We start from the raw sequence: 27,536 nt of genomic DNA on the forward strand, positions 1-27,536 counted from the left end.
TCAGTCTAATGGTTTTGAGTAAAAATAGTTGCCGTATTCAGATATGGCCACACTGTACATATAGATGCACGTTAGCACATATGCTAATGCGAAAAATAATGGAAAAATCATCTTCTCGTGAACCATAAAGCCTGTCGCATGCTTCCCAGTCAAAACAGTTCGTGCAAATATTACGACAACATTTTGACGTTTCAAGTCAGTTTGGTAGTCAAGTCTACGCCCATTGATGGTCAACAGTACTACTAGTAGTAGGAGTGGGAACTATGGACGGGATTCTTCAATGAAGTGTTTTTTATTCAACGAGAGACAACTAGTTTTCATGAGAAAAAAACTCACTTGATAAATACTGCACCAAACATCCTAGTTAGATGTACAATTGCACGACTAAGACCAAAAATGTCAACATTAATTACAGAATTCTTGATTTAACTTAGGTTAATTCAGACTTTTTTTGAGGAAGTGTATACTGGCTATGTTGTTGCTATGGCGTCTGAAGAGGGACAAACAGTAATATTGTAGCTTCAAATGTCTTTTGGGGGCGTATGCCAGTCGCAGGAGTTTGCTTCACCCACACCAGGGCTATAAGAAATGAACCGGTGGACATGGGGCCATGGAATTTGGTATTTAAACCGTATGTATATGGGCCTTAGAAGCTGTGTGAATATTAATTCACGGCTACCTTTAAAAATAAAAAAAACATTTATTGAACATTTATCTAAATAGGCAAGTCATTAAGAGCAAAGTCTTATTTACAATGATGGCCTACACCAGCTAAACCTGGACGACGCTGCGGGTTGTGATATCACGGCCAGGTGTGATACAGCCTGGACCTTAGTTGGCCGCACCAGACCAGTTGGTGGGACTATAGATGTCAGTGGCACCATTGGATACTAGAGCAATAACTATTGGTCAGGCGGACTTTGCCTCATAAAAATGTGTCAGATTTAAATTATGCAGACAAACAATGTGAAATATTGCATATGGTTGCCATATTACGTGGGTGGAACATAGCCAAACCCTCCCCTAACCCGGATTTAGCTGGGCCAATTGTGCGACGCCTCATGGGTCTCCCGGTCACGTCCGGCTGTGAGGGGGTATGATCTTTAACCCTCTTTCTCACTCATCATTATTTTTTATTCATTCAGGATTATCCGTAATCATGGTAGCATCCACATTAATTTGGATTAGAAATATTTTATATTCTTATTTATAATAAAAGTGACTCAAATTACACTCAATTATTATTATTATCTTTTGGTGCTTCTGTGAATACTCTAAATGAATCCCAACCCCCTTGGAAACATGTCATATCTGCATATGAGCTAGCCTGAGTGCCTGTCTGTTTGTGTTATCATGCCTACTCCCTGTTACACCAAACTGTTTGTCCTGACAACGACAGCAATAGAGTTGGCAAGAACAGAAACAGACTTGCACCCAGTCCAGTGTTTGAGCCATTGTCAATAAAAACCTTCAGACATTCCACAGATATAAAAAATGAAAGCAGAGTCCAGAGTCTTGGGGTTTCTTTTCTTTTCAAATGATTTTATTGGGTTTCATTGATTGACGAATGTTGTTCCATAATGTATTGCCAGTGAGAGTGAGAGACAGCAGTGAGATATAGTATAGAACTGCAGCAATATAGAAAGCCTCAGTAGGAATCATCACATTTCTGTTGTTAGCATAAGATTTATCCAAGATTGTCCAACATTCAGATGCTCATTGTTAGTTAGAAAACCAGTGGCATTCATTGACTGTGTGTGTGTGTGTGTGTGCATACATGTCAAATGTGTGTTTTGTGTGTGTGATTGCGCATACATATGTGCGTGCGTAAATTGTGTGTGTAGTTCAGTTGACAGGCACTAGTGAATCAGGCGTGGATTCTGTGCATGCAGAAGGCCATATTGTTAGTACGTATCTGAAGTGAATGCTACAGTCGGAATACATTGTTTACATTGCGATGTCATAAGAGCCCTGCGTTCTTACTTCTAACTGGTCAGTGGGGTTGGAGTGACAGCTAGTGCAACGACTGGATGACGTCGCTCTAGAATGAGATAAAGAAGAGTGAGACAGTGGTGTAATAGATCATTCTTAATGAAGTACATCTGCACTGGAACCAAATTGAACTGTGTCTCCAAGAACACCCTATTTCCTAGATATTAGTGCACTACATTTCAACAGAGCCACCAGTGAATGGAACTGGATAGGAGAACTTGGCACTCTTGCGCACTTCCAGGTTTCTATTATGACATGCCGGTCCAATCCTTATAGTTCTCATCCTAGACTTCACTGCCAGTTCATACATACCTTCACATTCAACCACCAACTACTACTCCTGATCCAAATACATTATCATCAGACCAAGCCTAGCAATGCTAGCCTGGTCCCAGAGCTGTTTGTGCTCTTGCCAGCTCCTTTGCTGTCATGCGTCAAGTCATAAGGAGTTGGCAAGAGAGCGGAAACATACTGGCGCCCAGGCGTTCTCAATGCAAACCCAATGAGGGAAACTTCCAAAGACTACTGCTACTTATCCCAAAACATGCATTGTATTTCTGTACAGTTCCATTATAGCCCATACGGTCGTATGTGTAGCAGAGGAGCCTCTAGATTTAAGGCATGTTATCCAACTGCTGCCATGTCTGTTACCTTTAGTTCCCAATTATCGTAAACCATAGAAACCAAGGGAAACGTTGAAGCCGTAGGACTGCAAACTACTGGGCAGCGTCTCCTAGGTCATTGACTCGTATACTACTGTATATACGTTTCCTTATGTCTTTGAAAACTTGACATGATCTAATTTCCAAATCAGGCAAATTATCCATACTGCATCCAAGAGGGACAATAATACCATTCAAAACCATAGTACACCATAGTATAGCATAGTACCACAAGAGTACACCATACCACGAGAGTAAACCATAGTACCACAAGATAATCATCTCACAGGCAATTCTGACACACACAACTCTTGTGCTCTTCAAATCAAATTCTCTTATATCTACCAAGCCTATAACAAGTCTATGACGGGATGGTGGGATTCTTCGCCCTAACAGTCTCAATCCACGTTTAAAAAGTGAATATTTGTGAGGAATTTCTATGTCATTTTATTTGGGGGATTTTTATGTAGCTATGTGATGTTATCATGTGGAAGACACTCCTAAACATTCAATTGGTCCAGAATCGAATGTCTTCACATGTGTTTTATTTTTGGTTGTGCCCAAAACTACCTCGCATGCAATAGTAAAAAGAAAGGGGGTGCCTTCCTCTACTATTTAGTGGCAGTTATAAAGTGAAACATTCAACCCAAAGCACAACACTAAGATCTGATATCTGAAAATCTTCCAATGGTCAAATCCATCAATGCTACATCTTTGGTGGGTTTTTTAACATCTTTGCTACGAGCGAAAAGCACCGCGGTAGGCGCTGTCGCATCTGAGTTAAGAGAAAGATTACATTCGTTTAACATTCGTTGTTGTTGTTTTTTTGCGTGTAAGCACAGATCTCAGTCACTGGGGTGGGGGGGGGCGGGGCGGGGGGGGTTTAGCCATAGAAATAGAATGCATAGAATGGACACATGCCCTTAGACCACTGGAATTCAATTGGTAGTTCCCATAGAAATATCATCTCTAGTTCCCACACCATTGTTGCATGTGTAGAACACTGAGAAAATTCTAGCCATTCTAGCCATTGAATGTGCCATTCCAGACTGGTCTCATAGACTAGACGTAACATAGTAAATGCAAATCCATAACACTGAATTTAGTATGATGTTACATTTGGTATAACGCGAAAATCTAGAAACCCAAAGGTTGTGTTCAATTCTCGTCACGGACAGCTTTAGCATTTTAGCTAATTAGCAACTACTTAGCATGTTAGCTAACCCTTCCCGTAACCATAACCTTAACCCTTTAACCTAACTCCTATCCCTAACCTTAACCCCGATCCACTAGCCAAGCTAATTCTAGCCAGCTAGCTAACATTAGCAACAACAAATTGGAATTCGTAACATATTGTACGAATTGCAATTTGTAACATATCATGAAATGGATGAAGGACATCCACAAATTAATACATACCATATGAAACGTAACATATCATATTAAATGGAGTGTCTTGGGTTTACATACAGAACCATACCAAATGCTCGGAGACAACGTTGTTCATTCTATTGATTCTAGTCTATGTGGTTAGTACTGTGGGACCCAGCATGAGCTAGCAGGTTATAAGGCATAGAGAAGCACCATAACTACTACAGCAGTGTCATGGGAGAGAGGTTAGCAATGCACACCTGAATCTGGGTGACAGAAGAGGAAAGTGTTAACTAGGGTTCTCCAGTTACTCACTGCCCCTTAGTTAAAGGTCCAGTGCAGTCAAAAACGTGATTTTTGTTTTATATATATTTCCATTGTAAGGTTAGAATAATACTGTGAAATTGTGAAAATTATGATAATGCCCTTTTAGTGTTTGAAAAGGCCTGCTGAAATTTTGGCTTGTTTTAGTGGGTTGGAGTTTTGGCCTGCCTGGTGACATCAGTTTTCCCCTCCCCACTCAGACCACTCCCTGACAGTCCTACCAAAATTCTTGCTTGAGAAATTGCTAATTTAGTTTCCTTTTGACTATTTTAATTGAAACCAATCACAATAACCAGGTTTCCATCCAACCTTTTTATGCGCATAAAGTACATCAATTAAAAAATGTCTGTGATGGAAACAGAAAATTTGTCGGTAAACTTTTCAAATGTCGACAAAACAAAATACGCTAGACAAGGTGGGATCGTTTTGTGTTTGTAAAATTAATTAAGCAAGAAATGTTGGTGGAAATGCTTTAATGCGCAAATATTGATATAATAACCATCATATCGAAGTAAACTTGGGAGTCACACAATGACATGTTGTGTGGTCCTCCCCCTACGACTCGTCGGGAAAGCATGCAGTTCATTGGGCTACAGATTAAATAAATTACGATGAACTTCACAGGGTGGTGAACGTGCACGGTGATGTGCTTGATGCTCCTTTCCAATAACTATAGAGGGTTTTATTCTGGCGACATGATCATCGATGCTTGGCTGCCGTTTGTCCATAATCATGTAGGCTATACCCACAAAGTTATCTGCAAGCTATTGGCTCGAGCGCACTTGCTAATACCAGAGTGGGCACGCGCTATATAATGCAATTGTTTTGGCGAGAAAACCATCAGTAGAGTTGAAAATGCGATGGAAACCCATTTACAGGAACTTGTATTTCTTTATTCGGTACATGGGAATTTAACCGCAAAAAAGGTATGTTCATGTGCACTACGTCATCACACACAGCCTTTCATCTGCAACACGTCAATTTGGTGGAAACACATCTCTGGTGGGAAAATGTGCATAATGTTTTCATGTGGATTTTAGCATACTGTATTTGCAAGAAATTCACCAATTGGATGGAAACCTAGCTAGTAAGGTAATTGTTAACCAGAAATGATTTGATATTGAGATAATAAACTGCTGCATTGGACCTTTTAACCTGTGTGAAATTGAATGTTTGGACAGTTCTATTGTCCTGTGTTGTATTCCGCAACACTACGGTCCATGTTAAAGGAAGAGAAAGGGGGGATGCCTAGTCAGTTGTACAACTGAATGCCTTGAACTGAAATGTGTCTTCGGGATATTCTGTCCATATTTTTACACGGTTTTACAACAGTTCCTCCGAACTCAATCCTTAACTTACCCATTATAAGTAAGATGATACAACTGATCCTGGTGCAGTTGTTAGGGACAGTGAGTTACTGCAGGTAGGGAGAATACTGGAACATCACAGAAGGAGTGGTTCTAGAGCTGCGCTTCCAAGGCAACAAGGGAGCCAAACAGAACAGGGTGCGGCACACAGTAGGACGACATCCCAAATCACATCCTCTTCCCTATATAGTAGGTGCACTACAGAGGGAATAGGGGGCCATTTTAGATCCGCCCTAAAAAGGTTTTCATTTCTGGAATAAAAGTGACTTGGAAACAAACGTTCTTCTATATCTAAAATAAATGTTAAATAAGTTGAGCTAAGAAGTTAAGACAAAACCCACTCTAGGAAACGTTAGTGTAGAAAGAGTGGGGGTGCAGAGACGCAATTATTTTCTCGCAAAAACACACTTAGGAACGAGTGTATAGATCATCAGGTCACACCGTAATATCAAGGAATATGCTCATACAACAAGTAATAGTAAAAACACAGAAACACCGCAATTTACAAGCTTCACTTTCACTACTAGTCTCCTAACCAGGATTGGGGCCAATTCCATTTCAATTAAGTAAATTCAAGGGAGTGATTTCAAATACCAATTCATTAACTGAAATGTGCCATTGTTTTTCAATTAAGGATTTTTATAAATTCTTGTGCATTTTCTCAATTCTTGAAATGGAATTTTAAATCACTTCCTGAATTGGCTGGTTTGAGATGGAATTGACCCCAATCATCCTAACAAGCAACTGACTGCAGCACACCAACACCTAGTATGAAGACTACCCAAAGAACCTAAGACTAACTAACTATGCTTTCATATTAGCAAAGAGCTAAATCTGAAGGACTTCAGAAGTCTATACATAGCCATAAATGACTTTGTTACAAAAACAAACTTCCATTTTCTAGATTGCCACTGGGCGCGTTACAGACTGTCTACATTGCAGACGCCTTCCAGATCTCACAATGCTTGGATAAGACTTTAACACACCAGCTAACCACACTATGATATAGCAACCTGATGCCTGACCGCCAAGTTGATGATGTGGCACGCAACTATTGGTTGATGCCCTGGAATATCTGCAACATCTACAATGTAGTTGGCCTGGAACGCGACCATTATGTTACTTCAATATCAAGAGGTTTTAAAGTTCAACTAGGCTTCGATTTCACATTGACTTAACTTTCTCTAGCACTGGCATTATCTCAATAAGACAAAATAGATATACAACGTACAAAGAGTAGTATTATTATCTTCATCACAAACACGTTTCCACACAAGTAGACTAAAGGCTACGCTACAATATCCATACTAGCGTACTACTTTGAATGCTAGGACCTCATACACTGGCTCGTTCCCTAAGGCTACATTTACACAGGCATCCCAATTCTGATCTTTTGCCACTAATTGGTATTTTGACTAATCAGATCAGATATTTTGTCAATAATTGGGCAAAATATCAGAATTGGACTGACAGTATAAACGCAGCTTAAGTAGTGTGCTAGTGTGGATATTGGAACAGAGCCTTTGTGTACCCTCCGATGTCCATACTGGAATACTACTTAGAACGCTAGGACCCAATACACTGGTTCATACCCTACTGGTTCGTTCCCTAAGTAGTATGCTATTAAGGATATTGGAAAAGAGACTATTTTCTCTTCAGTGTCTTTAAAAAGCACAAACTATATGATGGACAATAAAGCAGCAGCTCTGGGGGTTTAGTAGGTAACAAATACGTTTTTCAAATTGCTTCATTTTTTTCCCCATCCTCAAATCAACACTATAAAAATGCTAGCATTACAATGAGTGACAAGGACGTGCCTAAAAAGCACAAACAGGCTGGCATCGAGGTTATAAAAATGCAGCTTTTAGACATGAACCTGTGTAAGTAACCACTGCAAAAAACGCTTTGTGTCTTTAGGACAAGACGAGTATATACAATGAAGGTAGAAATGGTACAAAATCACACGGGGGATATACGTACAACCAATTGAATTCAACCAATTCAACTAATATTGAAGGCAATCCAACAGATAGAAAGTGCAGGTCGGATATCAATCGACGTTTGATTTCTAGCATCAACAGTTGAACAGTTCAAATCACTTCTTTTTTTTATATGCCTAAGCAAACAAATCCACACCGATCATAGGGCTTGTGTCGATTAGAGACGCTTTTTGATTGGATAAACAGAGTTACGGGACAAGTATGTGAGCTATACTATGTCCTACACTATCTCTTCAGGAAATACCAAGATGGAAGCCTGGTCCGAGATCTGTATGTGTTTTAGTTTAGCAAGTCCTCTGACTATCATTGTCAAACTCAAACTGATCCCGGGATCAGGTTAACATCTCCTACATAATCATATAGGAAACAGGCATATTAGTGGTATTCAAAACAGTTAAAATAAATTAAAATGATATTTACACATAGTTTGGCAGGGGTAGGTCTACAGAGGTCGGCAAACTGCCCTCCATGTTGGCACCAAGTTATGCCACAATGTCATTCTGACCTTAGAATGTCATGCAAGTTGGCGGTGTCAACATGGAACGTTACATTACAAATAGAGTTTGCCGATCTCTGTATAGCCAGGTATAAGGGGGGGGGAACTATCATTCAAAATGGTGTGTGTGTGTGTTGGTGTGTGTGTGTGTCAGGTGGAGAGAGATATTCCATAAGGTGGGAGCGGGTACGTGTGTGTTGTCATGCCCTCTTTGTTTGTGCGTGTGTGTAGGTTGGGGGGACGAGGCAGAACTGGGGGGGGGGGGGGGGGGGGGGGGGGGGTGTTAGACAGCGTTCTCCTCACTAGGGGGCTCAGCATTGGGGGGCTCCAGAAGAGTCTGTTGAACTGTTGGTGAAAGAGAGGAGACATGAAACTGATGGTTATAAACCTGATCACAAACTGCAACTTGTTTTTTTTATATGTACACTACCGTTCAAAAGTTTGGGGTCACTTAGAAATATACTTGTTTTTTAAAGAAAAGCACATTTTTTTGTCCATTAAAATAACATCAAATTGATCAGAAATACAGTGTAGATATTGTTAATGTCGTAAATAACTATTGTAGCTGAAACCGGCAAATTTTATATGGAATATCTACATAGGCGTACAGAGGCCTAAGCAACCATCACTCCTGTGTTCCAATGGCACATTGTGTAAGCTAATCCAAGTTTATCATTTTAAAAGGCTAATTGATCATTAGAAAACCCTTTTGCAATTATGTTAGCACAGCTGAAAACTGTTGTGCTAATTAAAGAAGCAATAAAACTGGCCTTCTTTAGACTAGTTGAGTATCTGGAGCATCAGCATTTGTGGGTTTGATCACAGGCTCAAAATGGCCAGAAACAAAGAACTTTCTTCTGAAACTCGTCCATCTATTCTTGTTCTGAGAAATTAAGGCTATTCCATGCGAGAAAATGCCAAGAAACTGAAGATCTCGTACAATGCTGTGTACTATTCCCTTCACAGAACAGCACAAACTGGCCCTAACCAAAATGGAAAAAGGAGTGGGAGGCCAAGTACATTAGAGTGTCTAGATTGAGAAACAGACGCCTCACAAGTCCTGAACTGACAGCTTCCTTCAATAGTACCCGCAAAACACCAGTCTCAACGTTAACAGGCGACTCCGTGATGCTGGCCTTCTAGGAAGAGTTCCTCTGTTCTGTGTCTGTATTCTTTTGCCCATCTTAATCTTTTATTTTTATTGGCCAGTCTGAGATATGGCTTTTTCTTTGCAACTCTGACTAGAAGGCCAGCATCCCGGAGTCGCCTCTTCACTGTTGACAACCGCTCGCTTAACCCAGACACCAGCTGCACCAACGTGTCGGAGGAAACACTGTTGAACTTGCAGGCGCCCGGCCGGCCACAAGGAGTGGCTAGAGCGCGATGAGCCAAGTAAAGCCCCCCCGGCCAAACCCTCCCCTAACCCGGACATCGACTCCCGGTCACGGGGATCCTACCCCAGGCTGTAGTGATGCCGCAACATTGCGATGCAGTGCCTTAGACCGCTGCGCCAAACGGTAGGTCCCACAAACTGAAACTTCTAAAGCTTAATAATGCCTTCATTATGCCTTATCACCATTTTCAATTGGAGGTCATTTTATCTACTCTAATCTACTTCATTTGAAGTTAAGTAAAATAGGCTGCAGATTGTCCAAACACAAAGATCACTTCTTCTCATGGATTCCATCATAAGAAAGGTGTTGGTCATATATGGTATTAGTTCTGAAAACGAAAACCATTCCCTCACTTTTCTTTTGTCTCCTTCTCTCACCAGATTGGAGACACCCCAGAGTATTGAGTTACCAAAAAAAAAAACTGTTCCTCCCCCTCCATCTCCCTCCCACTTCCTCCCTCTCCTTCCCTCCCCATCTCCCTGACAGACCCTTTTAACTGGAGAGAATACGGTTTCATATTTCACTCTCGTGTCAACCAACAACACCGCAAAACTATCAATACTCACCAGCAAGTGAGCAATGCATCATTGGGTGAGTCAGTGAAACTGAAAAACATTTTTAGGACTATAATTTCATCCTCATATCGTAGCCTACAATATGTGTCTCCACACACGTAGGCCTATGATGTTGATGGATTTAAGGCTGTTTTTATTGATCTCAGTTCGTCAGCGTCAAAGTAGCCTGTTATTTCGATAATTTGTGCGGTATTAAAAAAGATTCTGCCAAAGTCTCCAGTCATGTAAAATGATGTAGAATTGCATGAAATCCGTTTATAAAAGACCACATTTTTCCCCGGACCCTAGGCTACTACAATGTTCCCCATGTGTGCAACTTTTGTTAAGTGCCTCTACTCTACTGCTTTGTGTCACTACGCAAATGTGATGATATGCATGAAATGCTTTATTATAAAGGTGATTTTTTTTCTCCCTCATGTGTTCCGGTACCTCAGAGCTCCCCAGGTCACCCCCCTCTCGCGCTCACTTTTTGATCCGGCACCTCCCGATTTACGAATGAAGCACTGCCCGTCCCACTTGCGTTAGAAGTTAAGAACGAGAAAGTAGTATATAGAAATAATGGCGCTCAAATTGAAAATCATTCCACGAAATAATGAGGATTTCTATCAGCCTAATCAAGGTGTCCATTACATCTCACATTCCAGAGTTCGAACTTGTAATCACAGATGCATGGGATTTCTCGTAATGCCACTCCGCGCAGCCAATGGCAATGTTCGCTTTAGGTATAATGCCAGAGGAGCTGCTCGTGGATTTGTCAGCTCTAACGCAGTTCCACCTCTGACACCGCAAAAACAACTGCTATGCAAATGTGGGCTAAAGCGGATCTGATTGAATAGAGCTCTAGCTCTCTACGGGTGGTTACCTTGTGGTTCTGTGGCCACCACAGCGTCCGGGTTATCAGTCTTCACCAGATCTGCATTCAGGCTCTCTGTGATGGGAGGAGACAACAGTCTGAGATCATCTCACGTCTAGATTATTATAATTAATAATTATTATAATTAAATCTAGATTATTATAATTAATTCATAATAAAGATTCATGTATTATTATCTCTAGATTATAGATTATAGAGGACAATTATCCCAGCTGGTCACGTACGTTGTATGCTGAAGCAGAACTTCTTCTTCTGGTAGGAGATGTAGCTTGTAACCGCGCCAACCAGCGCCACGCCAACGGCACTGACGATCCCCGCGATGGTTCCGGTCTCCGCCATGGTGTCTGGAACGAAGGGAGAACACCGAGAGGTATAATCCATGATCAACCATCAATATAAGACCACGGCCATGTAAATCTTATTTTTTTCATAGTAATATTGTTGTTGTTGTCAACCAATATTGCTGTTGTTGTCATCATACCATAGTTGTTGTCATCAGCAGTGGATGGGCCACCATTGCGTCCACCTACATGGACAAATTTGAAAGATGTACTGCGAGGTAGTCTAATCGCGTTATTTATTCACGTGCATTCATGTGCAACCAATGCCAATAAATATGCAGTATTTACATCTTGTGTCCTGACAAGAGAATCTTAACAAGCCAGATGTAAATATATTTATTTGTCCTATTAAAACAAGAGTATCTTCAATAATCCATCATAAGAAATACAAGCAAAGGTCTGAACACAGAAGTCTGTCCTTAAACTCTTTAAAAAAAAAAGATCTCATCATTTCCCATATCTGAGATCATTACCTTTCCCTTTGTCGGGGTTATAGGTGTTGTCTTTTCCAACGTCAAACAGATCATCGTCTGAGAAGGAGCCACCTAAAATGCGGGATATAGGATTACATTAACTGGCAACCCTAATCTGACACACCAGGCTCCAAGCCAGGGACGGTCCCCATACAAACAACGCCAGTGTCTCCAAAGGAAGGTCACGAGAGAGAGAGGACAAAGTTCAGCAGACGAGGGGTCAATCACAGTGCTGGTTGCCAGATTTCACCCGGGGAGGAAAAAGAGAAGATTAGCCTTTGACAAGACCCAGTGAAACTACAGCCACCATCCCCATGCAAGTTGCCAGATATTATGACCACATTGGCAGGAAAACGGAAGTGGTGGCTTTTTGAGGATGTGGGTTTTGGATATAGACCATCAGTCCTGCTTTCTTGCGCAGTACACCCAAAGTACAAACTTGCCAAGAGGAAGCTTTTAGTAGAGTGTGTGTTAAATACATCCAAACGCAGTACACATCCAAACGCAGTACACACGCTCAGTGTGTGCCCAGACGATAACTCCCCAGTAGGCCTTGTTAATGGTGTGAGAGAGAAATCGGGGGGATAGAGAGATGGATAAATGGAGATGGAAAGGCAGAAAGTAAGAGAGAGAGACAGGGAGAGATAAAGAGAGAGAGACAGGCATACAAGATAGAGAGAGTGACATAAAGACAGGACAGATATAGTCGGTAATAAAGAGAGGAATGAGGTTAAATTGAACTAGGTATTATCCAAGAAGGTATTATCCAAAAAGCTAGTACCCAGCCCAGTAGACAGAGGCAGGACAGGCACAGTAGGGTTTAGTTTGGTCAGGTAGACCATGTTGGTTAGGGTAGGCACGGTATAGGGTAGGTCAGGCAGGGTTCTTACCCCCATTCCCCCCTCTGTTGTTGGAAGCTCCGGCACCCTTGCCCCCGCCTCCGATACCTTTATCTGACGAGCAAATGACACCACATCAACCTTCTGTATACTAATACTATAATAATACTACTGCTCTACTATATTACCACTATACTGTACTACTATTACTACTTTACAGTACTATAGCCTACACACCATCAACCCCCTGGTACTAAACTAATACTACCACTAATACTACTATTTCTGGTGTCTAGAACATTACTGCTATTGTACAGCTATACTATGACTATACTACTTAATACTACACTACAACATTAAAGGCAATGTTTTTTTCTTTACAGAGAACTCCCTCACGGTAAACGCTGCATATGCTCAATCAGAAATGACCTGTAAATGTCAATTGCACTATAACGCAGATCTTCCACGGTCCGGATTGAATCGAGGCCTAGTAAATACCATACTACTTCGCAGGACCATGCGATAGCATCTGCAAATCTGCGTACGCGAACAATAAACCTGGATTTGAACAGGGACGGCGTTGTGGGCGGGTCTTAGGGGACCTGGTCGGCCTTACCGTACCTCCTTACCGTCCAAATAAAATATAGAATATTGATCATTTATTTAACCGAGACGCGCGCCAACAGAAAGATGGCGTGCGTCCACAATAATTCTAGCATCCGAACAGCGCACTCGCCAACTTTCCTTAAATCTGCAAGTGTCTGAATCAGCGCCCCTCTACTATATGTAGACAAACAAAGACGTGTCATGGGTTCGCACTCAAAAATATGTCGCATAAAGCTTACTTCAATATTCCATATTCTAAACATGTTTACTGCATCAAGGGTTGGCGTACACAGACGTTTCGGCTTTACAGCCTTCTTCGGTGTTGTGGGTCCAATTTTCTTTCATTCAAAACAGCATTTGTTCTAATGAAACTACAAAGTATACCAGTTATTGTTGAAGGAGACTGGTTAGTCACTTTTAATGTCTCATTTCTACATACCAATATTCCAAATGATGGCGGTATGGAGGCCCTCAAATTCTTCCTCTCGCTTAAGCGAGGTGCCGACAAAATTACATCATTGAGCTTGCAATAACTAGTGCAAAGAAAACCTAAAAAAAACAACATTATTTGATAAATATGACTATCTACAGACTTTTGGAACAGTAATGGGAACTCCATTAGAGCCATTAACTATGCAAATCCCTTTATGGGGAAATTCTAATTGGATTTTATTGATGAAAATAATCCTTACAAAGATCTTGTTAAATATTGGACCAGATATATAGACGATTGCTTTATGATCTGGTCGGGTTACGGAATGAAATTACATTTCTTAACTACATTAACTCTGGAGTACAATCAATCTCATTCACTATGGAAAATAACATTAACTCTATACATGTCTTAGATGTACTTGATACAAAGAAGGGACAATCTCTTAAGTACTACAGTTTACAGAAAATACTATATCGACAGTTGATAGTTATCCACCTCTCCCTCTAAAAAGAGGTTTACCAGTAACCCCACTTCATAGACTGCGTCGCATCTATGACACAAACGAAGAATATGATAGACAATCAAATTCTCTTCTTGAGCGTTTCCGCTTGAGAGGATACCAGATTCTTGGCTTGATTAAGCTCCAAAACAAGTTCAAAGCTTGAACAGAAGCCAGTTACTTAATAAATCCCCACAAAAAGATGAAACTGTTTCCTGTAAACTATATACTTACTTTCAATGATAGCCGTAATGGCATCGAGTCTATTGTCAATTAACACTGGTACATTATCATCAGACTCTTTAAATTCTGCTTTTTAGAATCGACCTTTATTCGCCTATAAACGATCGAGAAATCTATCAAATGTATTGGTTAAAAACAGATGTGGTCAGAGAGAGAAAAGAGGCATTCATAAAAGGATGCTTCCCCCTGTAGATCTTCCCATGTACTACCTCTTGTAGCAACATAAGGAAATGTTCCAACTTTGTATGCCCTCAGACTTCTAGGACCTATTAAATGAAGTAACGTTTAACTTGCACGACTAAAGACGTGATGTATATGTTACAGTGTTCTTGCAATTAGATTTATATTGGAAAAACATCCCACGTCTTGAAAGTACCTCTTGGAGAACATACATCCACTAGACGTCAAGATATCACCTCGCCAGTTACGAAACACTTTATAAAACAACACCATTTTATTAAATGAAGTGCGTTGCGTCGGGATCGAAAAAGCTAATCCACCACGTAGAGGAGGTGACTATGACAACAAATTACTCCAAAACGAAGCCATGTGGATGTATACATTCAATTCTATCTCTGTACACGGTTTAAACAAAGAATTCGATTTCACCTCCTATATGCCACATTTAGACTATAAGAACTGTTAAGAACTGTTATATAAGAACTGTTCATATCAGATTTTGCATATCGTTCATGAGTTGGCCCGACATATTTATGACCGGCTTTGCCTGATGTCCTTTGTGGTAGACTATCTGATGAATTGATGTGAAGTATTTAGGTGAGTGGACACCTGGGGGCGATTGATTTGTGAGTTGCCCGTGCCCGCTCACATATCCTAGAATTCTGTATCTCTTTGTGACTCATTTGTATGCAGGTAGACCAGAAAAGCGATATCCTTGATTGGCAGATGAATGCAACCTCTGATTTGAAGCACCTGCTGCACAGCTGTTGATCTTTGCAAATGCTGTTTTGAATGACATAAAATTGGACTTACACACTGAAGAAGACTGTAAAGCCGAAACATCTGTGTACGCTATCCCTGATGCAGTCAAAAAATATATTTAAAAAATAAAATATATATATTTTTTTTTTGTGTGTGTTTTTTTTAGTGCGAACCCATTACACCTCTTTGTTTGTCTGAATTCCCGGGTTTACGCACCAGCCAAGCTTCTGGGAGAACGCGATGGTTCTATTTTGATTAGTTACTATATGTAGCCCATGTATCTGATGCTGTCTGGCCAGAAAGAGTAGGACAGGTCAGACAGCATCAGATACATGGGCTTTTCGCTACACCCGCAATAGCATCTGCTAAACACGTGTATGTCACCACATTTGATTTGATTAACATATAGTAAGGCAGAGGGGGCGCTGTTTCGCTCGATCGAATGCTTTCTCGGGTGAGATAGTTTCAGCTACTTGCGAATTGAAGGAAAGTTGGCGAATGTGCTGTTCGGATGTTTGACTTATTTCGTAAGAATGTGCGAAGATAACCTACTTTTTTAAAGTGATTTCTTTGACAATCAGATGAAAACATCATGACTGGATGTGTTCATGCCAAGCTCGTTCACACATAGGAGGTCCTATGAAAAAGCGCGCCCCCCTCTGGAAATCAAAGGCCCGTCCAACTGATTCGTTCTGTTGCCCTGCACCATACCTATTACAAACCCCAACTATAAGTATGTCATATACAGAGAAATTAACAAAATATACAAAACACTTAAATAGACAAATAATAAAATAATAGGTAACCTGCTTGTCCCTTGTTCTTGTCCTTCCCTCCAATGTCGTTTTTGGGGTCCAGAGCATCACTCAGGTCAAACTCATCACCTGCTGCAGGGAAAGGTCACAGGTCAAAGGTAGAGTTGCAAAATGACAGTAACTTTCCCAAAATACTCAAGTTTTCCAGAAATCCTCATTGGAGGATTCTGGATTTCGTGCTTATTCTCTCCAACTGGGATTTCTGAAAAACCAGGAAATGTGGGGAAAATCTATCAAAGGGGAGCCTGAACAAACCACTGCTACGATGCATTAGGGCATCTAGCACACCTCAACCGAGAGGAAACCACTGCAGTAGTGACTTCTGCTAGCCTGGTCCAAGATCTGTTTGTGCTCTTGCCAATTCCATTGCTGTCATTGTCAAGCCAAACATGCACTTAGGCTACAATTATGTCAAAATATACCAAGCATTCTAGAAATAGAGCAATATACAACAAGCTGTTGTATATAACAAACATACAAACTTACAATGACCACAAATAAGGACAACAAGACATTTTGGGATTGAATACATACTAAATAGGTCCGAAGGTCATTCAAAGGTCAAATTGTTGTTTGGTCACTTGGTTGCATTCCAGAATGTGACAGTGTTCTATGGCTCAAAAGCCCAACAGTGAAACGAAGATACTGACTCAAAACACAATATTTACACACACAACAACATGTGTGACAACAGACAACAGACAAACTACAACAACATGAAAACAACATGGTGTGTGTGTCTATAGTGTGTCTACAATGGTGTGCTATAGGAGAACAAGATGTAATTGATGCAGACAAGATACCACTATAATGTGTGTGAATATAGACATGGAGTGCGTTCCAATAATCTTTACTCGCATCCTTTCCTCATCTCCTCTCCCCCATTATAACCATTAGGAGTTGTCATCTGTCCAGTCCAATCAGACCAGTGTTCATGAGGCAAAGCAGAGACCAGGAACAAGGAAGCTAGTTTAGACCAGAGCCATTGATATTGTATAGAGATTTTTGGCAAACTAGCCTCCATGTTGGATCCAAACATTCTATGCCATTAACCTTCTAATATGCATTCCAATTAGAATGGTGTCAAAATGGTGCCTATACCAATTCTACAATCTAAAACTCAGTTTGCCAAACTCTGTATATCTACACCTCTTGTTTTAGACTGATGGGACATAGGCGTTGTCTTCCGACAAGAGGCCTACGTCACCCACAAGCAGAGCTAGTCTTTCGAACCAACAGTGCAGACGGGATGATGATGTGCAACAACGGGAATATACATGTATATTGACACTGATACATAGGCGGCATCTGAAATGGCACCCTGTTCCCCACACCTGGGCCTGGTCAAAAGTAGTGCGCTTATATAGAGAACAGGGGGCCATTTAGGACACGCCCGCAGATGTGAAAACGGACGGGAGGGTGGGATGGTGGTTCTAAGACCTGGGTTCAAACGCTATTCAAAATCATTTGAAATACTTTATCTGTGCTTGTTTGAGCTCACCTAGCTTAATGGACCAATAGAATAGTCCAAAGACTGCAAGCACCCGCCCATCTGGCACTTCATTAGGCTAGAGCAAACGCTAAAAGTATTTACGTTTTGAAGCATTTCAAATAGTATTTGAACCCACGTCTGTTCGTTAAGTGGTAGCGGTACCAACCAGGATGGGGCCTAGGTGGGTTACGGGGGCCCTTGGTGGCACGGGGGAGCAGGCCCGGGCGGAGGCCGGGCCCAAAGTTAAAATCAGCCTGGGTGTCATCTGTTAGTATAGTGAGTGCTCAGGAATTAGTATAGCCTAGTTAGCGTTCAGTCTGGTTTAACAAGGCTTAATGCTAGGCTTAGGACTAGATTCAATCCAGAGAGTGGAAGATTTGGCTATAGCGTGATTGGAATTTTAAGGCAATGTTTCTCCCTTCGCAGGGACTGCATTCAAAGTAAACGCTGCATATGCCCGGCTCGATCGGAAATCCCCTTTAAATGTAAATCACGCGATAACGCGGCTCTTCCACGCTCCGGATTGAATCTAGTCCTTCGTTTAAGTGGTGTTAGGACAAGTTCTGTACAGATCTGTTAGTGCTGTGATCACTCTAGGGATAGCTAGTAGGGTTAATGGAATCCCATACAGTACTATAGTAGAGGTGCTTGTGAGTTGTAGCAGATTTAGCTAGAGATGAACTGAGAATAGTATGGCGATTTACAAATTTACATACATGTTAATACCACAACATCAGAGGAGGCTTGTGGGAGGAGCTATAGGAGGACGGGCTCATTGTAATGGCTGGAATGGAATCAATGGAATGGTACCAAACATCAAACACACAAAAACAACATATCTGACTCTGTTCCATCTATTATATTCCAGCCTTTACATCGAGCCCGTCCTCCGATAGCTCATCCCACCAGCCTCCTCTGCACGACATAAACAAGAGGTGCAAGGCCAAGACTGTGACTAACAAATAAGGGACAGCCTTGTTCACCAGAGAGATACAGACAGACATGTGTTGATGGCACCGTGCTATCTTATAGCAGTGGTTTCTCAAAATGGTTTGAGTGTAGTGATCCATCTGAAGCATTGTCCAGACTTTGTTGTCAATAGTTTACCCATCATCTGTTCCAGCTGACTCAAACCCGAGACTGCATTTAGCTTATAATCAATATCTATTGACAAGCAGTATTGGCTGACTCTACACGACTCTACTGCGGCCATTGCGTTTTTTAAGTACACCACCTGTCTTCTGCATAGCCTACTTGTGAGTCACTTAGCGTAAAAGCCTCTCCTAAACGAGAGACTTAATGCATGCGGGTTTAGTAAGCAGGCCGTTTGCAGGGATTTCTCCATTCCCTTGTTAAGTGTAACGGGTCTGATTAGAAAGCCTGTATGTTATGGCGGTTTCTTCCCTCATGTCTCACCTGGTTTGGGTTTGGGTTTGAGCGGGGCCTTGGTTGCTGGGACTTTAGGAGGAACCTTAGAAGGAGCCTTGGTGGTGGTAATCTTGTCACCCTCTCCAAAGAAATCTGACAGGTCCAGGTCTGAAGAACACAACATCAAAATGACCGAAGTCAGTACAGTCAAACCACGGCTAGATTGGATACACGTTAAGACAAAGCCCGTATATGACATACTTATTATTGCCTACCTGCTTAAGAGATTATTTGCCTGCTTTATGCCCGTACACCTATAGGTCTTTGTCATTGGTCTAAATTTGCACTAGGAATTATTTTCATGCACATGGTAAGTAGCCCTTTAGTACATACAGTGTCTTCAGAAAGTATTCACACAGAGATGAGCCAAGGGACCAACTTCAGGGAGAAAACGGAATTAACAAAATACGCTTGTGGCCATACCACCCTGAACACGCCTGCTCAGGGTCGAGCCTGATTAGTTCTGGGAGAAAAAGAAAGGAGAAGAAAAAGTATGTATTCACACCATTTAACTTTTTTCACATTTTGTTGTGTTAAAGCCTGGATTTTTTTTGTCACCGACTGGCCCGCACACAAAATTCCAAAATGTCAAAGTGGAATGATGTTTTTAGACATTGTTATGGCAAGCCTAAATACGTTCAGGAGTAAAAGTCTGCTTAACAAGTCACATAATAAGTTGCATGGACTCTGTGTGCAATAATAGTGTTTAACATGATTTTGGAATGACTACCTCATCTCAGTACCCCACACATACAATTATCTGTGAATTTCAAACACAGATTCAATCACAAAGGCCAGGGAGGTTTTCCAATGCCTCGCAAAGGGCACCTATTGGTAGATAGGTTAAAAAAAAAGCATAGTGAAGTTATTAATTACACTTTGGATGGTGTAGCAATACATCCAGTCACTACAAAGATACAGGTGTCCTTCCTAACTCAGTTGCCGGAGAGCAAGGAAACCACTCAGAGATTTCACCATGAGGACAATAGTGACTTTAAAACATTTACAGAGTTTAATGGCTGTGATAGGAGAAAACTGAGGATGGATCAACGACATTGTAGTTACTCCAGAATACTATCCTAAATGACAGAGTGAAAAGAATGAAGCGTGTACAGAATAAAAATATTCAAAAATGTACGTCCTGTTTGCAATAAGGCACTAAAGTAAAATTGCAAAAGATGTGGCAAAGAAATTAACTTTATGTCCTGAATACGCTGGGAGACAAATTCACCTTTCAGCAGGATGATAACCTAAAACACAAGGTCATATATACACTGGAGTTGCTTACCAAGACGATGTTGAATGTTCCTGAGTAGCCTAGTTACAGTTTTGACCTAAATCAACTTCAAAATCTTTGGCAAGACTTGAAAATGGCTGTCTAGCAATGATCAATAACCAACTTGACAAAGCTTGAAGAATTTTTTGAAGAAAAATGTGCAATAATTGTACAATCCAGGTGTGCAAAGCTCTTAAGAGACTTACCCAGAAAGACTCACAGCTGTAATCGCTGCCTAAGGTGATTCTAACATGTATTGACTCAAGGTTGTGAATACCTAAGTAAATGAGATAATTCTGTATTTAACTTTCAATAAATTTGCTAATATTTCTAAAAACATGTTTTCACTTTGTCATTATGGGGTATTGTGTGTAGATGGTTGAGAAAATATATATATTTAATCCATTTTGAATTCAGGCTGTAACACAACAAACTGTGGAATAAGTCAAAGGGTATGAATACTTCTGAAGGCACTGTAGCTACAGTAGAGGGTAAAGGTATTTTTAAATATATGGATTCAAAGTACATATTGGCATGTTTAAACCATAGATTATTGTGATTACTAAGAAGTGGTATGTGTTAATTGTAACGGTGGCCAAGGTGCTGGGGATCAGAAGTGCCAGTGCAAGGGAGTAGTCCAGGAGGTGTCGTATGCTGAGACAGTGAAGAAAGTAGAGGAAAGAGGGGTCAAGGGGGAAAGATCCTGAGAGGATCCGTGTAAGTAAGTGGATCTGTGCCAGCAAAGAGGGATAGGCCAACAAGTGATAGATGCTTCAGTAAGATTGGCTTCTTAGCATTCATAGCAATGGTTATCAACTGTACTGCAGGGATGGTACGAGAATTGTTTATTTTTTTCCACATTTTCCCTTTCGCCGTTTTTAAATGTCTTTATTTTATTTTGTGGCGCAAATTATAATGTGTTTATCCAAGTCTAGTTGGTGGCGGTAATGCAACATATATGGATGCCAACCGCCGTAAAACCTCATAGAAGAAGAAGTTTACTTTGCAGGTCTGCAGTTTTTAAAATAAACAAAGTCATTTTATAGCTATTTATTTCTCAGTTCCTCTTTTATGCCTTTTAGATGAGAAGGCATCGGCCAGCTTGTCACATTTACGTGTCAGAATTGTGGATTAGCCCCTATCCTTTGGGGTGACCTATGGTTTTAAAAGGTTTTTAGGAGACTGAGGTTCCAGGATGGACTGAATTAACAGCCAGTGATAGTGGCCCTCGAGCAGATACGGTCCTGAGGATGCAGACCGGCAGCAGAGGAGGTCAACTAACCACAGTGGTGCAAGTGTTCCGTTGGAGGAGAGTCCAGGATGGGCAGGAGTAGACAGTTGCTCAGCCCCGAGGAGAGCAGCGGAGCTTGGTATAGGAGCAGCAAGGAACAACCCTTGTTTGGATGGGGTAAATGTTTGCTGCTACTGCCTGGAGAGAGCGCTGGTTCAGGTGTATTTCATTCAGTATGCACAATAGCAAGGTGAAGGTTGGACAGTAATTCACTTAAGGTGAACTCAATGGCAACTACACGGGTGGCTGTTTCTCTTCCTGTCTCACTGACTCAAGCTTTGTGAAACTGGACAAGGCGGAGGGAATGTGAGGGAGAGCCGTAACACTAAGTACTAAATTACTCTTTTTAAACATATGGATTCAAAGTGTGTATTGACATCGTGCAATGTTATTTATGCTCTGTATAAATTCATTCATTTAATCCATTAATCCGCGCTTTCTATCACCGGCAACCTTTTCTGTTGTATTGCACTGCTCATTGGTACAGGTGCCTGCAATGTGTAACCAGGGCTTGTGTTTTCTGGAAAAGGTGTTTCCTGACTGTGGGAGAGCCATCTGTTTTGGCCAGCAGTCATGTGCGTTTACTTAGTAACGACCCTGAGACACTACAGCCACCTGGCGTCCGCCATTGCAATGAGCCATCAAGGGAATTCTTCCTTTGAACTCATTGAAGGCTGCTGTAAAACAACGCTCTGTGTTGCAGGTAGAATGTCACATTGACGCCGGCGCTGAGGGCAAAGCAACGCGACATCTATAGTGGAGCGGAAGTGTAAATCAGCTGTTTTTTAAAAAGTACCTTTAGGACTATTTCTCAGTGCCTCTTTTATGCCTTTTAGATGACAATGTATCAGCCATCTTGGCACACGCAGTATCTGTATTCGGCTGATATAGGGAGAATTGCTTATTCTAATATTATAACCTTGTATAATCATTAGCAGAAGATACACTACATCCTTATTAGTAGTCTTTCAAGTGGTCAATAGCGGCTTAAATGCCTGCCAATTTAAAAATGGTAATAAATTAGGAGCATTGTGCTTACTCATGTAAGCCCAGTATCTACGGTACAGGCAGATATAATCAATAACAGAGAAAGTCCATATCTAGATGAATCAGTGAATCTGGGATCGTTTACCTGCTCCCGATGGAACCGGTTTGGGTTTCGGTGTGGCTGCCGCTGCTGAGGAAAAGAGAAGAGGACGATGTTACACAGAATGTACAGCTTTGTCCTCAAACGTGGGAAATCGGGGTTAGAATAAATCATTCAGTCAGTTCAGGAAGTAAACTGACATTTCAAATGCAGTTATCCTTAATGCTTCTGTGTGAGAAACAATTGGAATTTCAGTTTACTTCCTGAACTGACTGAATGGAAATGGAATGGACTCAAACCCTGTTAGAAAAACATTGTCAACCGAATGCGTCGTTCGTGACTTCGTCGTAATAAATGTATGATTCCATTGACCGAAAGCATGAATCCAGGTTTTGCCAGATATAGAAAAAATTAGCAGCAAGTCTAAAGCATATGAATACGGTATTGTCTTTCTGTACTTACGCGCTTTAGTGACATCGCCATCATCCAAGGCATCAGACAGGTCAAAGTCACCAAACTCCTGGGACAGGACTGCAATACAGGAAGGGTGGAAGGAAGGAAGGGAGGGAGAAGCGCGGAGGGTTTTTACACAATCCATTGCGGAGAAAAGGACAGGAACTTTGCTCTAGTCACCCTGTACATGTGACCATTAAACAATCGGAATCAAATATTTTGCTACCCCAAGTCCCCACATCAGTGATTCTGCTACTCTATCTACACCAATGCGTTACAATCTTTCCATACGACAGCCATAATGATGCGGTATATAACATGTGCACAACACATTAGTTCTGAGTGCAGCAACACTACCAACCAGACCTGGGTTCAAATACTATTTGAAATCTCTCAAACACATCGAGCGGTTGCACTAGCCTGCCTGGAGTGTCAGGCGAGGCAGGGTTCTTAACAGGTAAGTTCAATAGTTCAGGTAAAGTACTTGAAATGATTTCAAATAGCATTTGAACCCAGCTCTGCAGCCAACCCATATTTCTTTGCAGTGTAGTGAAGGATGCATTGCGTTCTGTCAGATCTAGATATCAACTGAGATGGCCGGCTCTGGTCAAAAGTAGTACACTTGAAAGGTAATAGGGTGTTAATTTGCGACACAACCCATGACAGACTCCAATGCATTCCTCCTGCACATGGGACAGAATAGCTATTGTGTCCATGTAGTGACACACACACACACACACACATCTTTTTTTCAAAATGTTCTTGCTACAATGAGTGATCATGAAAGATCTCAAAAAGCCCATAAGGGGTTTTGCCCTCCAACAAAATAATTTGGAACGTTTTCAATCAGGGCAGATACAATCTGTGTGTCTCATTATCATCAGACGGGTCAAAGGTTATCTCTAGCAGGGCTAAGTGGAAGTAGGAGGAAGCTGTCGCTCTACTGGTCTAAGGTCTGTTCCTAATTGTGCACCCTAATGGTGCTGGGTTAGGCTTCAGGGAAAAATAAGATGATCCTAGATCTGTGTCTACAGGCACCTACTACCCTTCTAAACACTTACAGTGCAATTTATGTAATGATCGTTATGAAACTGCTGCATTTCCTGTGTTTCTTAGTGAAATTCATTAGGAGGCATGTTAGCGTAAGGTAGCAAGCATCCTGTTTCTAATCATATCTGTAAGGGCCAGAGAGCAGCATTCTACACTGGTCTGAGAAGGGAACTATCCTAGCACACGCACACACACGCGCGCGCGCTCGCACACACACACACACACACACACACTGGTCTGAGAGAGGAAGCAGAAACACAGACTCAGCTAACCCTACTAGCCAAGTACTGAAGGCTCAATCTTTAAACCAGGAATAATGTTGGTCAACCCAGAACTAAGGTCTTGTGTAATTTGTCAGCCGCTCGATTAAGTTCGAGGTCTATACTGTATGTGCTCCACCCTCTCTCGTTGCAAGTCGCACCCTCTCTCCTCCCCTTCCGAAATTAGAAAGATGCTTAGCACCAAGAACACAGAGTAGCCACACTTGCCTAGTTACACACACTCACATGCATGCAATGCACACACACTCACGCAAACACACAGACACTGCTGCCCTCTCCCTGTCCCTTCTGAGATCTGGCAGGCAACTTGTGGGTGACACTGGCTGGTAACTCTAAAAATAGATTCAAGGCTAAGAAGACCACTGTCTATGTGACTGTGTGACTGCAGGCCAGGCTGGGTCGCCATGCACCTCTGCAGCACAGCCATGGTTCAATTATTAATAGGGCCCTAACTAATAATATGACTTTCATTATTGCAATTTATTAGCTATGGCTATTGCTATTAGTATGCTATAACATAGCTTTTATTCTGCATAGTATTCAGCTCTATTTCTATTGCTACGCTATCATTATTTATAGGACTATGTAGGCTTTATATAGCTATGTAGGCTATCTCCCACCCGGGGTGTAAGGATATTTGTCCAGCCCTGCTATAGAGGAAAAACGACATTTGAAATTATGTAGATTGTCATAGGAATTTTGTGTGTGCGGATTCCATACGAGCTTGGTGACGACCTCAGAAGCAACCACATGACTTCTGACCATCGCTCTCTTACTCGTGCGACGCGATCATGCGTAGATGTTCTTCAAGCGCCGATGAAGTCTTGTCCAGCGAACGCCATCGTTTGACCTCCGCTGCTATTTGAAGAACACCCCCCCCCCCCCCCCCCACATGAATCTTGTTCGTAACAACTAGTTACTTTCTACATCCTAGACATCAACAGTCATCTCTATACCATAGCAGTTAATTAGATATAATTTATCAGGTCAACGCTGAATTCACAATACGAACGGTTGTCTATAGAGACCTGTTTGGATCCCCAGCTGGTGTGTAACAAAGTGAATAAATAATCGATTCCTCTGTTCATTGACGAACACCACATGGCTCTGTCTCGCTGCCGGTCTAGGGGGTTGATCTTATTACTCTTCATTAAGCCAAAAAGAAAGCTGACACACACGCATGTGTGCTCATGCACATACACCCCTCTCCCGTCTCCACAGATCCACCGCACACACCCTTCCTCTCCTCCTCCACAGACACGCACACACAACCCAAACAGCTCTCTTTTTCTCTCTGTCACACACACACACACACACACATCATCTCCCTCTCCCGAAGAAAATACTGCAGCTAAGGTTATGCCCCCCTCCTTTCCTCCCTCTCTCCCCCCTCCTTCATCCCCTCATCCCACAATCCAAACCCCTCTAGCTAAAAATGAGCCAAGTACGCACTAATCTGTGAAGGGTGGCAGAGCTGGCAGACTGAACTTTAAACATGCAGGGGTTTGTCCCAAATGGCACCCTATCCCTACATAGCATAGAGTACCATTTGGGACAGATCATTCAGATCATTAATGCAGTAATAATCTGAATAGAACAGAATAGGACTTGAGGACTCGACAGGTCTCATTGTCTCACAATGACACGCTCAGTGTGTGTGTGTGCGCGTGCGTGTGCCTGCGTCTGTGTGGAGGGAGGACACTGGCACCCTCGAGGTTTGAACCTGCACCTGCCATGATGGAGAGAACGAAAGACACTCCACTCACTGAACGAGACCGTAGCTCCGTAGCTCCTTAGCTCCTTAGCTCACAATCTAACCCATTCAATCAAAAACCATGCTGTCTTGTGAGTGTATCCTAACTGCCTAAGGGATCCAGCAAAAATGTTAACTGGACTACAAATTACTTTCAGACAATCATCATCAATAGCTAATTTGCATATCTCTTTATTTAATTCATCCATCGTTAGTGATAAACAAAGACAATATTACCCTTTAAAAATCCATCCATATTACCCCCAGAATAACGCCTATATCAATCCTGAATATTAGTTCTTATTGTCTTGCCTGTAAGATGAATTCTATTGATCATACTGACTGTTATGTGACTAGACTGCAACGAAATCAGCATCTCGGGGAACGTTTTTCCACCCCACATCTTCACATAAAGCTTCCTCTTGTTTGATTAATTCGAATATTCACCTCGACAAAAGCGTGATTAGAACGTGATTCGTTTGGGTCCTGGAATCAAACATATGGAACATTAGTTCGCAGCCAGACTGGCTGGTCAATATGGCTCTAAGTCCAAACCAGACTAACGTAGCAGGCTACATACAGGCATGACTGGGTAGTTAGGCTAAAACATATGTTAGACCGCAACGCGTAACTATGCAATAACCCTGTCTCGATCGTAGGCTAATGAACTATGCAGCGGTGAGTTGCTGCTGCCCGTGTACCGTTATTCTCTTTAGAATAAAGAAATTGGGCCTACTGGTTACAAACAACAGACCGAGGCAACAAAAAACTGATGAACTATGCAATAGCGTGAACTGCAACAAAGAAGAGAGAGAGGGGTTGGGCGAAACGCTTACCTTTCACAGCAAGCAGCGAGACCACCAGAAAGATCGACCATGCCGAAAATGTGCCCATGTTTGAAATTCGTCGGTCCGGTGTTGAATCGACACTGGTTCTGAAGCGAGTGATACAATAACTTTACACTGTAACCATAAATCGACGTATATTTTATCCGTGAGTCTGGTTGCTGCAATCTAACAGTTTTTTGTTAGTTTGATCTACAAAAAATATTTATTTTTGGCGTCACCCGTGCGACAGTGGCAAACAGTTTGCTGCAACTGAACCCAAAAGTCTGCAGTGCGAATATGGCGCTGTGCGCTGGTGGAGAAACGACGGGGTGGTAGGTTGGCGCAGCAG

General features: G+C 41.7%; 1 protein-coding gene across 11 annotated transcripts; it reads right to left on the bottom strand.

Annotated features, from left to right (window-relative positions):
- Positions 1-1,525: 1,525 nt before the first annotated feature.
- On the bottom strand, positions 1,526-27,536 carry LOC110500347 (CD99 antigen-like protein 2). 11 transcript variants are annotated; one of them, XM_036957777.1, is made up of 12 exons: positions 27,197-27,536; positions 23,286-23,354; positions 22,869-22,910; positions 19,158-19,277; positions 17,908-18,006; positions 16,241-16,321; positions 12,760-12,822; positions 11,870-11,941; positions 11,537-11,581; positions 11,280-11,399; positions 11,044-11,109; positions 1,526-8,557 (listed from the first exon to the last, which is right to left on the bottom strand). In XM_036957777.1, the coding sequence occupies exons 1-12, from the start codon at positions 27,252-27,254 to the stop codon at positions 8,496-8,498; spliced, it is 897 nt and encodes a 298-aa protein (XP_036813672.1). In that variant the 5' UTR covers positions 27,255-27,536; the 3' UTR covers positions 1,526-8,495. The 11 variants fall into 11 exon arrangements, 10 of the variants coding, with proteins under 10 accessions (XP_036813672.1, XP_021433339.2, XP_021433338.2 ...); XM_021577664.2 differs by having other exon boundaries at positions 16,241-16,318; positions 22,869-22,913; positions 27,197-27,532; XM_021577663.2 differs by having other exon boundaries at positions 22,869-22,913; positions 27,197-27,532.

This window comes from Oncorhynchus mykiss, chromosome 21 (genome assembly GCF_013265735.2).
Source record: "Oncorhynchus mykiss isolate Arlee chromosome 21, USDA_OmykA_1.1, whole genome shotgun sequence".
Lineage (NCBI taxonomy): Eukaryota > Metazoa > Chordata > Actinopteri > Salmoniformes > Salmonidae > Oncorhynchus > Oncorhynchus mykiss.